This window comes from Gracilinanus agilis, chromosome 4, assembly GCF_016433145.1.
Source record: "Gracilinanus agilis isolate LMUSP501 chromosome 4, AgileGrace, whole genome shotgun sequence".
Lineage (NCBI taxonomy): Eukaryota > Metazoa > Chordata > Mammalia > Didelphimorphia > Didelphidae > Gracilinanus > Gracilinanus agilis.
In genome coordinates, this window is record NC_058133.1 from 321,963,695 (window position 1) to 321,976,667 (window position 12,973).

The 12,973-nt window shown below is 33.4% G+C and overlaps 1 protein-coding gene across 1 annotated transcript in view; it reads left to right on the forward strand.

Moving 5' to 3' along the window:
* TTK (TTK protein kinase) overlaps nucleotides 1-12,973 on the forward strand; it is a 40,214-nt gene that overhangs the window by 9,109 nt on the left and 18,132 nt on the right. The window contains exons 8-13 of the mRNA XM_044673986.1: nucleotides 4,634-4,721; nucleotides 5,950-6,073; nucleotides 8,047-8,213; nucleotides 8,788-8,924; nucleotides 11,102-11,225; nucleotides 11,776-11,868. Of these exons, the coding sequence (XP_044529921.1) occupies nucleotides 4,634-4,721; nucleotides 5,950-6,073; nucleotides 8,047-8,213; nucleotides 8,788-8,924; nucleotides 11,102-11,225; nucleotides 11,776-11,868 (733 nt within the window). The remainder of the gene's footprint in view (nucleotides 1-4,633; nucleotides 4,722-5,949; nucleotides 6,074-8,046; nucleotides 8,214-8,787; nucleotides 8,925-11,101; nucleotides 11,226-11,775; nucleotides 11,869-12,973) is intronic.

A 12,973-nucleotide genomic window follows, 5' to 3' on the forward strand; every position in this document is an offset into this window, starting at 1 on the left:
TTTTTTTTCATTATTTCCCTTGAAATTCTTGATCTTTTGTTATTCCAAATGAAATTTGTTATAGTTTTTTCTAATTCAATAAAGAAGTTTTTTGGTAGCTTGATAGGTATGGCACTAAATAGGTAAATTAATTTCTTCCTCTCCTTCTTATAATAGTATTTGTCCCCTCTCCTTCCCATGCCCTCTTTGTGTGTAATAGAATATCCTATTTTCTTATTCACTCAAGTTTCTCTTGGTGTCCCCTGCTATTCACCCCCTCTTTCCCATCCCCCATGTCATCTTAGATTATTTAGTGTTCCACCCTCACCCTGTGAATTATTCTTTTGATTACTATAATAGTGAATATTATAAAAGTGAATAGAGTTCATTACAAAGAATTATTCATAACATTTCTCTACATAGGAATACATATAATTAGATCTCACTGAAGCCCTTAAAAAAGCAAATTTAAAAATTATAAGTTTTCTTTCTTTCCCCTCTGTATCTTATTTACCTTTTCATGTTTCTCTCGATTTTTGTGGTTGGATATCAAACTTTCCATTTAGCCCTGGTCTTTTCTGTGCAAATACCTGGAATTCTTCAATTTTGTTGAATGCCCATACTTTCCCCTGGAAATATATAGTCAATTTTGATGGGTAGTTGATCTGTGGTTGCAGGCCCAGCTCTCTTGCCTTTCTGAATATCGTATTCCAAGCCTTGCGATCTTTTAGCGTGGAGGCTGCCAGATCCTGTGTGATCCTGATTGGTGTTCCTTGATATTTGAATTGTTTCTTTCTGGCTTCTTGTAAGATTTTTTCTTTTGCTTGGAAACTCTTGAATTTGGCAATTATATTTCTGGGCGTTTTCTTATCTGGATCGAATGTCGCAGGTGTTCTATGGATCCTTTCAATGTCTATATTGCCCTCTTGCTGTAGGACTTCAGGGCAATTTTGCTGAATAATTTCTGTTAGTATAGAGTCCAGGTTTTTATTAATTTCTGGTTTTTCTGGGAGACCAATTATTCTCAAATTGTCTCTTCTAGACTGGTTTTCTTGGTCTGTCACTCTCTCATTGAGATATTTCATGTTTCCTTCTATTTTTTCAGTCTTTTGACTTTGTTTTATTTGTTCTTGTTGTCTTGAGAGATCATTAGCTTCTAGCTGCTCAATTCTAGCCTTTAGGGACTGGTTTTCAGCTATAATCTTCTGGTTTTCGGCCATAATCTTCTGGTTTTCGGCTATAAGCTTCTGGTATTCCTTTTCAATCTGGTCATTTCTGGTGTTCAATTTGCTTATCAGTTCATTTGGTTTCTGAGACTCACTTTCCAATTGCAAGATTCTACCTTTTAAACTGTTATTTTCTTGCCAGATCTCTTCCATTTTCCTCAAAATCTCAGTTTTGAACTCTTCCATAGCTTGTGAGGAGTTTTCCTTATTTGAGGAGGGTCCGGATACTTGTTTGTTCTTCTCCTCTGTTTGCTCGGTTGTCTGGATTTTCTCTGTGTAAAAGTTGTCTAGTGTTAAGGACTTCTTTTTCTTGTTCTTAATCTTTCTCTTCTGAACTTCCTGAGACTGGGTAGCGATCATTAGCCCAGCAGCTTCTCACGTTTATCCTTGCGCTCAGGGTCTGTCCACGATCTTTTGGCTCCTGAGGTCTGAGTTCTGGTTTTCTCCAAGGTCAAGACCCCTGGTGGACCCCCTTGCTTGATCCTCTGCTGGAGGTTTCTTTACAAGTCTCAGGGCTCTGCTTCCACAGTCTTATACCCATCTGCACTGGTTCCTCACTCAGGGTTTCAGAGCTTTAGCTTGTGGCTGTGTCTGGCTCCACCCACGCCTCCGCCCGCACCTGCGCCCTGAGCCTGTATTCTGCGCCCTGTGTCCGTTCTCTGCGCCCTACTCCCGCGCTCAGAGTTTGTGTGTTTTCTTATGCTTTTTGGGGTCCTAAATCTTGCTGCTCTCAGGAACAGGCCCCGGAGCTGCCAATGACTCGATGGGTGCCCCAAACTTGCTCTATTTCTTTTTAGCTGGCTTCGGCGCTATAGGTGTTGTGTGTGGAGGGGGTGGGGGTGGGGTGGTTGCTCAGCCTGCGATTTAGTGAGAGCTGTTTCACCCCTTTATAGCATGGAAATGCCTCGATTCCAGGTACCTTCCACGCTGTGCCCTGTTGTGGGGTTCCTCCGTTCGTCTGGACTTGTTTTTATGTCCCCTTGAGGAGTTTTGTGTGTTTTGGTCAGGAGAGGTTAAGAGCTGCTTCTTACTCTGCCGCCATCTTAACCCGGAACTCCTCTTAGTACATTTTTAAGCTAATGAAGCTTAGGTAACTCTAGAACACCCTTTATATATATAGGCAGTCCTCAGGATACAAACACACACCTTTTAAACATTACTTCCATATAAATAGCAACTATAACACAAATCTCTTGTCACTACCACCTATTTTAGTAACAACTATTTCTATTAGACTTCATTAGAACTCTAATGTGAATTATAGACAATCTACATTAAGTTATATGTCTTGTTACATTTTATGGCTTATGACTTCTTAGGCAATTTTTTATCCTACTAAAGTGATGGACACAAGTAATATTATATCTTTATATCTTCACCAGAATGTTATGCATCCAGTTGATGCTTAATATTTGTTCTGTGGGGGCAGCTGGGTGACCCAATGAATTGCGAGCCAGGCCCAGAGATGGGAGATCTGGTTCAAATCTGATCTCAGCCACTTACTAGCTGTATGGCTCCCAGTCACTTAACCCCTATTGCATAGCCCTTACGACTCTTCTGCCTTAGAATCAGTACACAGTATTGATTCTAAGATGGAAGGTAAGGGTTTTAAAAGATTTTGTTCTGTGGCTTCCTTAAAAGAGGTAAATTCTATTTCAGTATTGGAGTGACAAAAGCAAGATGTGATTTTTCTTCTATATTCTATGATTTCTGGGTCAAGGAAGTACATTTTTTTTTGTATCCAGACTTCCTGTTTGGAACTCTGCTTTTTTTCTCATAGAAATAATCATAATGCTGTTCAGTTATGTTATGGATGAACTAACTATTGCAAATAACCCTCAAAATTTAGAGGGGTTAGTTCATATTTGTTTAACAACTATATAAAATATACCTGAGTATACCTGCCAAGACAAACCCAGGAACTCTTATCAATATAATTATAGCATACTTTTCATACAATAGTCAGATTTAAATAATTGGAGAAATATTAATTGTTCATGAGTTCATGGGGGTTCATGGGTTCATGTCATGCCAAATCAACATGATAAAAATGACAATTCTATCTAAACTAATCTGTTTGGTGCCATCCCAATTAAACTACCAAAAGAGTATTTTATTGATCTAGAAAAAATAACAAAATTCATTTGGAAGAACAAAAGGTCAAGGATATCAAAGGAATTAATGAAAAAAATGTAAAAGAAAGAGGCCTAATTGTACTAGATCTTGAACTGTAATATAAGGTGGTAATTTTCCAAAATTATTTAGTGCTGGCTAAGAAACAGATTAATGGGTCTGTAGAATAGAGTTAGGTATATAATATATAGTAATAATTATGACTAGAGTAATATCATGTTTGATAAACAGAAACATCTAAACTTTCGGGATGAGAACTCACTGTTTTGGAAAAAATTGCTGAGAAAACTGGAAAGCCATTTGGCAGAAAATATAAATCAGTATATTTTACTGTTTACTAAGGTCAAAAGAGATAATTGATTTAGACATAAAGGGACATTAAATCTTGGAGCATATTACTTATCAGGTTTATGGATAAGAATTTATGAATAGAAATAGAGAGCATTGTTGTAAAATGGATAGTTTAGATTAAATTTAAAAGATTTTATACAAATAAAACCAATGTAGCTAACATTAGAGGGAAAGTAGAAAATTGAGGAAAAAATATAATAGCTGGTTTTTTAGATAAAGCCCTCATCTCAACTATATCAAAAACTGAGTCAAATTTATCAGAATGAGTCAATACTGAATTGATAAATGGTCAAAGGATATGAGCAGGTTGTTTTTGGAAGAAGAAATCAGAGCTGTCTTTAGTCATGAAAAAATGCTCAGTTGTCATGGATTATAGAAATGCAAATTAAAATAATTCTGAGGTACCCTCTTACCTATCAGATTGGCTAAAATGACAGAATGGGAAAATGACAAATGCTGGAGGGGATGTGGAAAAATCGGGACACGAATACACTGTTGGTGAAGATATCCAATCATTATGGAGAGCAATTTGAAATTATTTCCAAAGAGTTACAAAAATGTATTTTATCTTTTGACCCCAAAATACCACTATTTGATCTCTTTCCAAAATGATCAGGGAAAAAGGAAAAGAGCCAAATGTTTATATATATGTATATCTCTTTGTGGTACTAAAGAATTTAACCTTTAGGGGATGCTCGTCTTTTGGGGAATGGCATAATCATAATTATACAAAATATTAAATAAGAGCTGCATGAGAGAGGGTAAAGAACATTGATTTTTGAGTCAGAGAGGTTATTAAATAATTTGCCTGAGGTCATGTAGGTCAGTGGCAGAGATGATATTTTAACCCAATTCTTCTCGACTCCAGAATGAGTATGCTTGACAGAAGTGAGATATGTGCTCCCTAGATAATTGTTAAAATTATTTTCTTTCATGGATAACAGACAAACTCCTGGATCAGAATATAGAGATTTGATTGTGCCTAAACCAGAACCAAGTGAAGATGATTCATATGAGTTAAAAGATATAAAGGTATTTCTTATTTTTAGTCTATATATAAAATAATATTAAAAAAAAAAACCTAAACAAATGAAAGGTTAATTTATTAGAGTTTTTGTAGTCATGCTATTGTAAGTTAATTGCTTCTCATGTTCTGAGATTTACTACAAAATAATAAATAACATGTTCTTACATGATCTTATGTGGTCCCAGCAATAGATCTTGTCCTGTTCTTTGAGAATCAGTTTCGTTAAACAAAGGAACTTTTCACCAGTAGGTGGGCAGTAAAATGCAGAATAGTACTATCACTCTAGAAATATGTGATTGGAAAAGATGGCAGACTTCTTATATAGAAACCTGTCCACTACCTGGGCACTTATGTGATATTAAAAAGCTTCAAGGGTGTTGGGTAAATCTTGTATGCTTTATAAGACCCAAACAAGAATCACATAGTATGGGAAGATTTGGATAAATTTGATGAGCATATAGGACAGAGTATCCACAGCAATCAATCGGTTCACAGAACCACTAAAGTTTTTGAGTAAAAACAAAAAGAATTTGCCCAGGGATTCGAAATAGAAAAGAATAAATGTCTCTCTTTAATTCTCAGCATCCTTTCCATTTTTTTTTAACCATCCCTTTTTAAATACCCTATTTAGAATGGCTGTTTGAACACAATGGAGTATAGGGAGAGAGAAAGAAAACTAATCTGCCTCCTTCTTAGATGATAAGGCAAAGGAAAACCATTCTTCCTAGATGTGAAATTTTTGTACTTTTGTGTTTAATGATAATCTTTGATGTAAGCCAAGAACCTCTTTAATCTTAGAAAATGTTGTGATATTTTAGACATATATTATTTGGGATTACAATTATTTAGTGTCCATAAATATTCACAAAAGTGTTCATTTCAAGTTAATATAATTATTTTGGCTCAGTAAAGTTATATTCATACCAAAAAGAATACTTGAAATTTGTGATCATGGGACCATATGCATTCATAGCTAATATACTTTTCCCATAAGTAGTAAACTTTAACCTTAGTGAAAACAATTTATCCAATATTAGCTTTGCCATGGCTACAGATTGAACACAAATCTTTATAAGTGTATATGTATATATGCTTATATGTATACACATGAAAATGTTTGGTAGTGTATTTAGTGATCCTTTTACTGAGATGAATAAGATTGAAAAATACTAAGGGTTATATATGGAGTTTATTTTAGTTGGCACTTTGAAGCTTTTCAATCTTTTCATATAGACACTTCAAAATATCTACTCCATGGATTTTCAGTTATCAGGTGAGAAGAGTTCAGAGCTTGCTCCTGATTTAACAATAACACTAAGGAATAAAACAGGATCTTGTCTTCCAACCAAAAAAGAAGGTAAGAGATCCAAAGTAGAGAAAGGTGGGTAATAAAATATTTCAATTCAATTTTTTCCTTTTAAAAAGCAAAAATACCTCAGAAATTTTTTTTTCTTGGCTAAAACAAATAAAATGAGGTTTAGCTGAAAATACCAATAGAGAGTAATTATTATCTGAAATAGAGATGTTTGTGTTTTCCTTCACTACTCTGTTCTTTCTTGGGCCTTGGTGAATAAGCATTTGTTAAGAATTGTGTGTGGATAGAAAAAAAATGTGTAAGAATTTCCTAATAATTAGAAGCGGTCTGAAAGAAGACCTATAGAGGTAGGTTCCACATTTCTACAAGTTTTCAGACAGACAGTGGGGGGGACAATTGCTAGAGAATTTTATGGAAGGGAATTTTTTTTAAGTATGTGTTGAAGTAGACAATCTTTAGAGTTACTTCCAACTGAGAGATTCCTCTCTAAGGAATGTGTTCTGAGAGAATTACTGAGAATTTTGTGTGAAAGATTATTTAATTTGAAGGAAAGAAGTATGTCCTGTATATACTTATCCAGTCAAATCAAAAAGGAAAATAAGCAGAACCAGGGAAACTTTATACACAGTAACTGAAATATTGTGTAATGATCAAATGTGAGACTTTGCCTACTAACAGCAATATAATAATCCAGAACAATTCTGAGGGACTTTATGATAAGGAATTCTATCCACCTTCAGAGAAAGAACTATTGAAGTAGGATACAGTTGAAAGCATATGATTATTCACTTGTTTATTTGGGTATATGTTTTGGGGTTTTGGTTTTATAAGATTATTCACTTACAAAATGAATAATATGGAAATTTGTTTTGTGTGATAATACATGCACTATTAAATTACTTGCCAGCTCCAGGAAGGGGGAAGGATGAAGGGAGGGAGACAATTTGGAGCATAGAAAACTTATGAGGAAATTTGTTGTTACATATAAATGGTAAAAAATAAAAATAAACTTAAAAAGATTAAAGGGGTCTATAAAACAGTCCACTGTATTTTTTTCCCCCAAGGAAATTAACTTGTCAATGTGGTTGAATTGTGTTCTTTATTTCTAGCATGGTTTCTGCCACAATGTGTATAGTTTGCAAAATAAAGGAATTAATTCCAAGTGATCTTCTGAAAGCAGAGTATACAAATTTTCCTAATAAAGAGTATCAAAGGTCAAGAGCATTTGACCCCAAACAATATTTGGATACAATTGCTTTGCCTAGACTGTATGTTAGCATTCTGATTTAGTGTAGATTTGATGTTTCTAGTGGGAAATAGAGATTACTGATATTTTTATTGTTTTCCATATCATCTTATAGTGAACCTTATCGACTGGCATAATAGGCCTGAGAGCATTCATATATGGTATCAGTATTTGACAGGAGATACAATAAAATAAAACAATGCTCAATATATTTTAATTTTTAGTTGTCATTTGAGGATTTGGAAGAACTTCACGGTTAGACTAATGACTATCAGTGACCAGGCAAAAGAGTGCCTGGCTTTAATTAATGTTAGTGATTAATGTTTGTTGATTGATTGTAGTCTGAAATACTAAGTAAGATTTCAAGCTGACAAAAGACTGGGGGACAGTTATCAAATTTCTTAAGGTTATTAAGGGTTTTCTTTGTGGTAGAGTATAAACTTTGACTTGCAATTCTGTAGTGTCCAGGTCAAACTCAGTTAAAGGCCAATGAAAAGTGAAGACTTTGTATTTCTTCACTAGTATGATGGTTGCATATCAAAATTTTTTTGATAACTAACTGGAGGTATTCAAATAAAAAATAATAATAAATACAGAGTTCTCTTTAGTAGTAGGATGATCTTCTACAAGATGGCCTGCCAAAGGTACATTACAGATTTTTTTTGAGCAAAGAACTTCTATATAAAATGGAAGTAATTTTGGTAATAGCTTGAGATTGTATTATGAAGTTGTTTATATAAATGTTATTGTATACTAATATAATTTTCAGAAAACAAAGCACAATATCAAGAACCAAAAGCACCAGAAAATAACCAGATCCCTCGACAATCTAATTTCAATAGTAGTAATAGAAAATCAGAGTCCTTAAACCAAAATTCTGTGGTGTCTTCTAGTCAATGGCAAATTCCAGAGGCAAACCGAAATTCCGTACCAGAGGTAACTTTCTTGTCCATTGATCATAATTATTTCTGTTAAATAAAACAAATGTATAATTCTGAAAGATAGTCTATTTAGAAAACTATTTGAAAAATGTCATCATATTGCACTTGAGATTTCCTTTGCTGGCTTATCATACTCAACAAAATTGATGATTAAAAAGAAAAGAGCGTTAAATATATTGAATAGTCAGAATTTTAGCTCTATAATGAATGGTCATATATTTTGGGAAATAATTAAAACTAAAGATATTAAACCCACCATTTTTGGCTAAAATAGCTATGTTTTTAGGAACAGATTATTAAAACTAGAAAATGGCAGTATTTTGTTGGGAAATGAAGCTTCAATTGACCCTTTTAGTTAAGGGTAGAAAAAATTAGAAACATTTTAAAAGTGGACTGAAATAACTGTATTAGAGAACTGTGTAAGTGTATACTGTAATTTGTTTTGCTTTAGCATTCTTTTTCCTGTTTTTTTCCTAGTCTTTTCTTTTTGATTAGGTATAGAAATTATTACTAAGTAGTGTTGAATGTGAAAATCATTTTAAATTTCAACTTGTTTCTTTTTCATTTAGCAAAAACGTTCCAGTTTTGAACAACCAGGCTTAACAATTTCAAAACAATCTCCACCAGTAACAGCTCCTAAAAGAACTGATAACAAATTTATGTGCAACACACCTAGCAACAGCACACTAAATGACTACATGGCCTGGTAATGCCTTTGCCTTTTTTATTTATCTTTTTCAGTAAGTTCTCATCTCAGTTTATTTTTTTAAATCTATATGCAAAGCCTTTAAAGATGTAAAACTTTTTTCTATATGATAATTAGACATGGCCAAGTACTCCTTTTTTTAAGGTAATAGTGGAAGCAAAGATGAAGTTGATCACTGACTAATGAATTTGATAAAGAATCTATTTCAGATTGATCTGTAATAGCTTTTGCACAACCACATTAATACTTTTGGTACTTTCTTTAATCTTTCAAATTTTTTTCTTCAAAATATTCATTAATTATTTTTCATTCCCCCTGAAGCAAGCCAAGCCAAGAACTCAAAATCAGAAGGAAAAAAGTTATTAACTTTGAGGAATAGGGAAATTGAGAAATGGGAAAGAGAAACAAGTACTATGCAGGTGGTTTGTTTTCTAAGTGTCCAATAATATACCAGATGTTCAGAATAGAAAAGTACATGTCATTCTTGCTTTTATGACAAGTAAAGTAAAGTTCTTCATAATGATCATTATAAGTGATAATGCTACTGGGAAAAGATGACTTTTGAACATAAGTAAATAAGAGGAAGGGTTGTATAGTGAATGGAGTTCTAGACATGGTATCAGGGAGATTCGGGTTCAGAATCTACCATTATCTTTTATTTAGTGCTATTACCCTGGGCAAGTAAAGTGACCTCCCTGAGCCTTGGGTTTCTCACTTTTAAAATGTGTATAATAACTGATACTTGCATCACAGGGTTATTGTGATGTTCAAATAAGACATTATATGTAAAGCTAAAAGAGCTATATAAGTGTCAGTTAAATAATAATATTGGTTTGGGTAACAGTCATAACTTGAGTCTATGACCCACAAAAGGCTACTCAAATAAAATATGAACTGTAGGTAGACACGTGAGATACAGTTGAAGAACAGAATTTCCTGGGAGAGTTTGTGGCCCTTTGTGAGGTAAAGATGGAACATAGTGATAATTTAATTTAATGGAATGGTTTCTAGGATGGGTTATTGGTAGGGTTGATATGCCTTTGGGTATGTTATAAAGGTATAAGACTTAGGATGGATGGAAGTATATCTGGCACAGTTTCTCAGCATATATACAGAACCAGACATATAGTAGGCAATTATAATAAATCCTTAATAAATAACTTGTTGATTGAAATAAATCCAAAGACATTATAGTGGTTAATGTTGGCCAACAAACATAAATACAAGAAGAGGGTGCTTGGGTAGTTCTTTTAATTTTTTTCTAAAAGAGTAACAAAGGAAAAAATACTAAATTATTAGGGAATAAGGCAGGGGAAACATCTAAATTCACAAAATCTGGTAAATCTAGTCATGTTTTTTCTTTTTTTATTGCCATGGGAATAGTTCGAGTGTCACAGTGCCCTCTGGTTTCCTTTGCAGGTCACTGTTACTGATATCTTTGTGAAATGATTTAAATACAGAATCATAGTGCTTTATTGTAGGAATTGAAATTAATTAGTAATCATCCAGTCTGTCTTGCCATTGACTTAACACTCATCAGTCTTTCTGGCTATGTCAGATATACTTTCCCAAGCATGACTAATGACTTATTCCAGCAGTGATGCTGAATGTGTTATATTGTAGCTCAGAAAAACTAGAAGCCAGTCAAACTGATGAAATAACTGGTTTTGGAAATACTTAAAATGCCAATAGTAGTAGGATACTGAAACAGAAAATACATTGATAGGTAATAAATCAACTTTCCAGCTCTTTCCCAAGGCTAAATCTTCATAAAAGAAGCTCTGTTGGGTAAAGGCGTGGTCATGTGAGAAAAAGTCCTCAGGTACATATGGAAGAGGGGGAAGGGAGCAGGGACTCTCTCTCCCTCCCCCCTTGCCCTAGCACTCATTCCATAGGTTCACCAACATGGTCTTAATTGGTGGTTCAGAAATTTCCAAATTTGATAAGATATCAATAGCATATTTGTTTTGCCATTAAGGACAAGTAATTCAGGGACTTTAGCACACATTTAGCCAGATGAATATTTTCTTCAAATAATTAACAAAATAACAAAGTTGATTCAGATGCTATTGATATTATAAATTAACACTATTTGTAATTATAACTTTTCTAGCATAGGAAAACTAAAAACCATATGTAAAATGTTAATATTTTTAGTGATATGATTTATGTCCTAGTTTTAGAACTCCAGTTGTGAAGAATGACTTTCCACCAGGACCTCAGTTTTCTACTCCCTACAATCAACCTTCCTACTTACAGCAGCAACAACAAACACCAGCGACTCCATTTCAAAGCTTACAGGTATAATTAATTTAATTTTATGAGATATTTGTAAATTACTTAGCATAGTGCTTGATAATATATAAATGCTTATTCCCTCCCTTCTCTCACTTTTCCACCTGTCATAACTTAAGCATTAAAATAAACATTTTACATATTGACAGATTTCACAGACACAGGTCATGTGACTGCCATTTAATCTCTCAATGCCCCTAACCAACTTATTAAAACTAGAAATTTCATAATAGGCACCAGATTTCATTGGCAGAAGTTTTTTCTTTGGGAGTTCCCCACACCAGTGAAATCATAGCTCTGGTTTTAAAAAAAATCATAGTTTATCCTATTAAACTATAGGTCAGATTTTTATATTAGGACATTTGGAAAAATCTGTGACAATTTATTTGGGGTCTTGTAATTTTTATATCTGGAAAGGATATAAGTTAGAGATCTTGGGTTTGATTTCTTATTTTATTTGCCTCAGAAGCATTTAGGGCTTAAAAAAAATCTTAACCAAAAGAGTCATTATATAATAAGTATGCATTGCTCCTTTAATTTTCCTTTTTCCCTCCAGATTTCAGGATCATTTTCTTCAAATGAATACATTTCAGTTAAAGGAAGAATTTATTCCATATTAAAGCAGATAGGAAGTGGAGGTTCAAGTAAGGTAAGCAATAAATTTTAAGTCAGATATTTAGTGAGCACCTACTATATGCAACATATTGTAGTTGACACGTCTTTCAACAAGATATGATCCCTGCCCCAAAGGCATTCACAATTGATTTGGAGATGATTCGGAGAGTCAAGATAGAAATTTTACATAATGCAAGGTATAAATAGTAATCTGACAACAATAGATGAGGTATAACAAATCTGACTAAGAGTAGTTACCAAATAAATGATATAATCAATATGTACTATAAGATATGTTTTTTTGGGGGGGGGTTGTCTTTATATATTATTAGTTTATGATACAATATAATTAGCACTGGTTTTGGAATTCAAGGAATTGAATCCCACCTTTAACACTTTCTTCTCTTCCCTATCTTGTATCTCCCCCTTTAAAATCTTATTTTTTTCAGGACTCAGAATCCTTTCTTTATCCTCAGGTTACTAATGTTATTTCCTTCTCTGCTTGGTCTTCCTTATACTCTGCTTGTGTACATATATCTTTATACTATAAGCTCCTGGGGGGTAGAGAATTTTTTTTCTGTATTTGTGTACCCAGCACACAACACAATTCCTTACATTTAGAAGGCATTTAATAATGTTCTGTTTATATTTACTGATAACAGGCTGTCTTGAAAAGAAAAGGCACATGTGCAGTATGATGCCAGAATTTATTCCTATGAGAGTTTTACCATAGTTTAAGTAAATATAAATTAAAGATAAAATGTAGCCCAAGATATAAAAGAGACAATTCTAGATCTGGACATAATTTTCAATTTAAGAGCCCTTTTATGTCTTAAAAAAAATGTTTAAAGGCTACTTTATAATAGGATGAGACTCATAGCATAAAAAATTGACTAAAATCAGTTTCATAGACTTAGATTTAGAAAGGAACTTGGAAAAGATTTACTATCCTCATTTTGAAGAAGAATGACTAGATTAGGAGAGTAAATGATTATTTTTGCATTACAAAGTAATCTTTTTCATTAAGAATAAAAACTTAAAATATTGCTAGGTGTATGTAAATTTAGTTTTTGTAGAATTTTTCAAGAACCTATCTCAGATTGAATTGCCAAATTTTCATAATTTTGTCCAGATGCCCT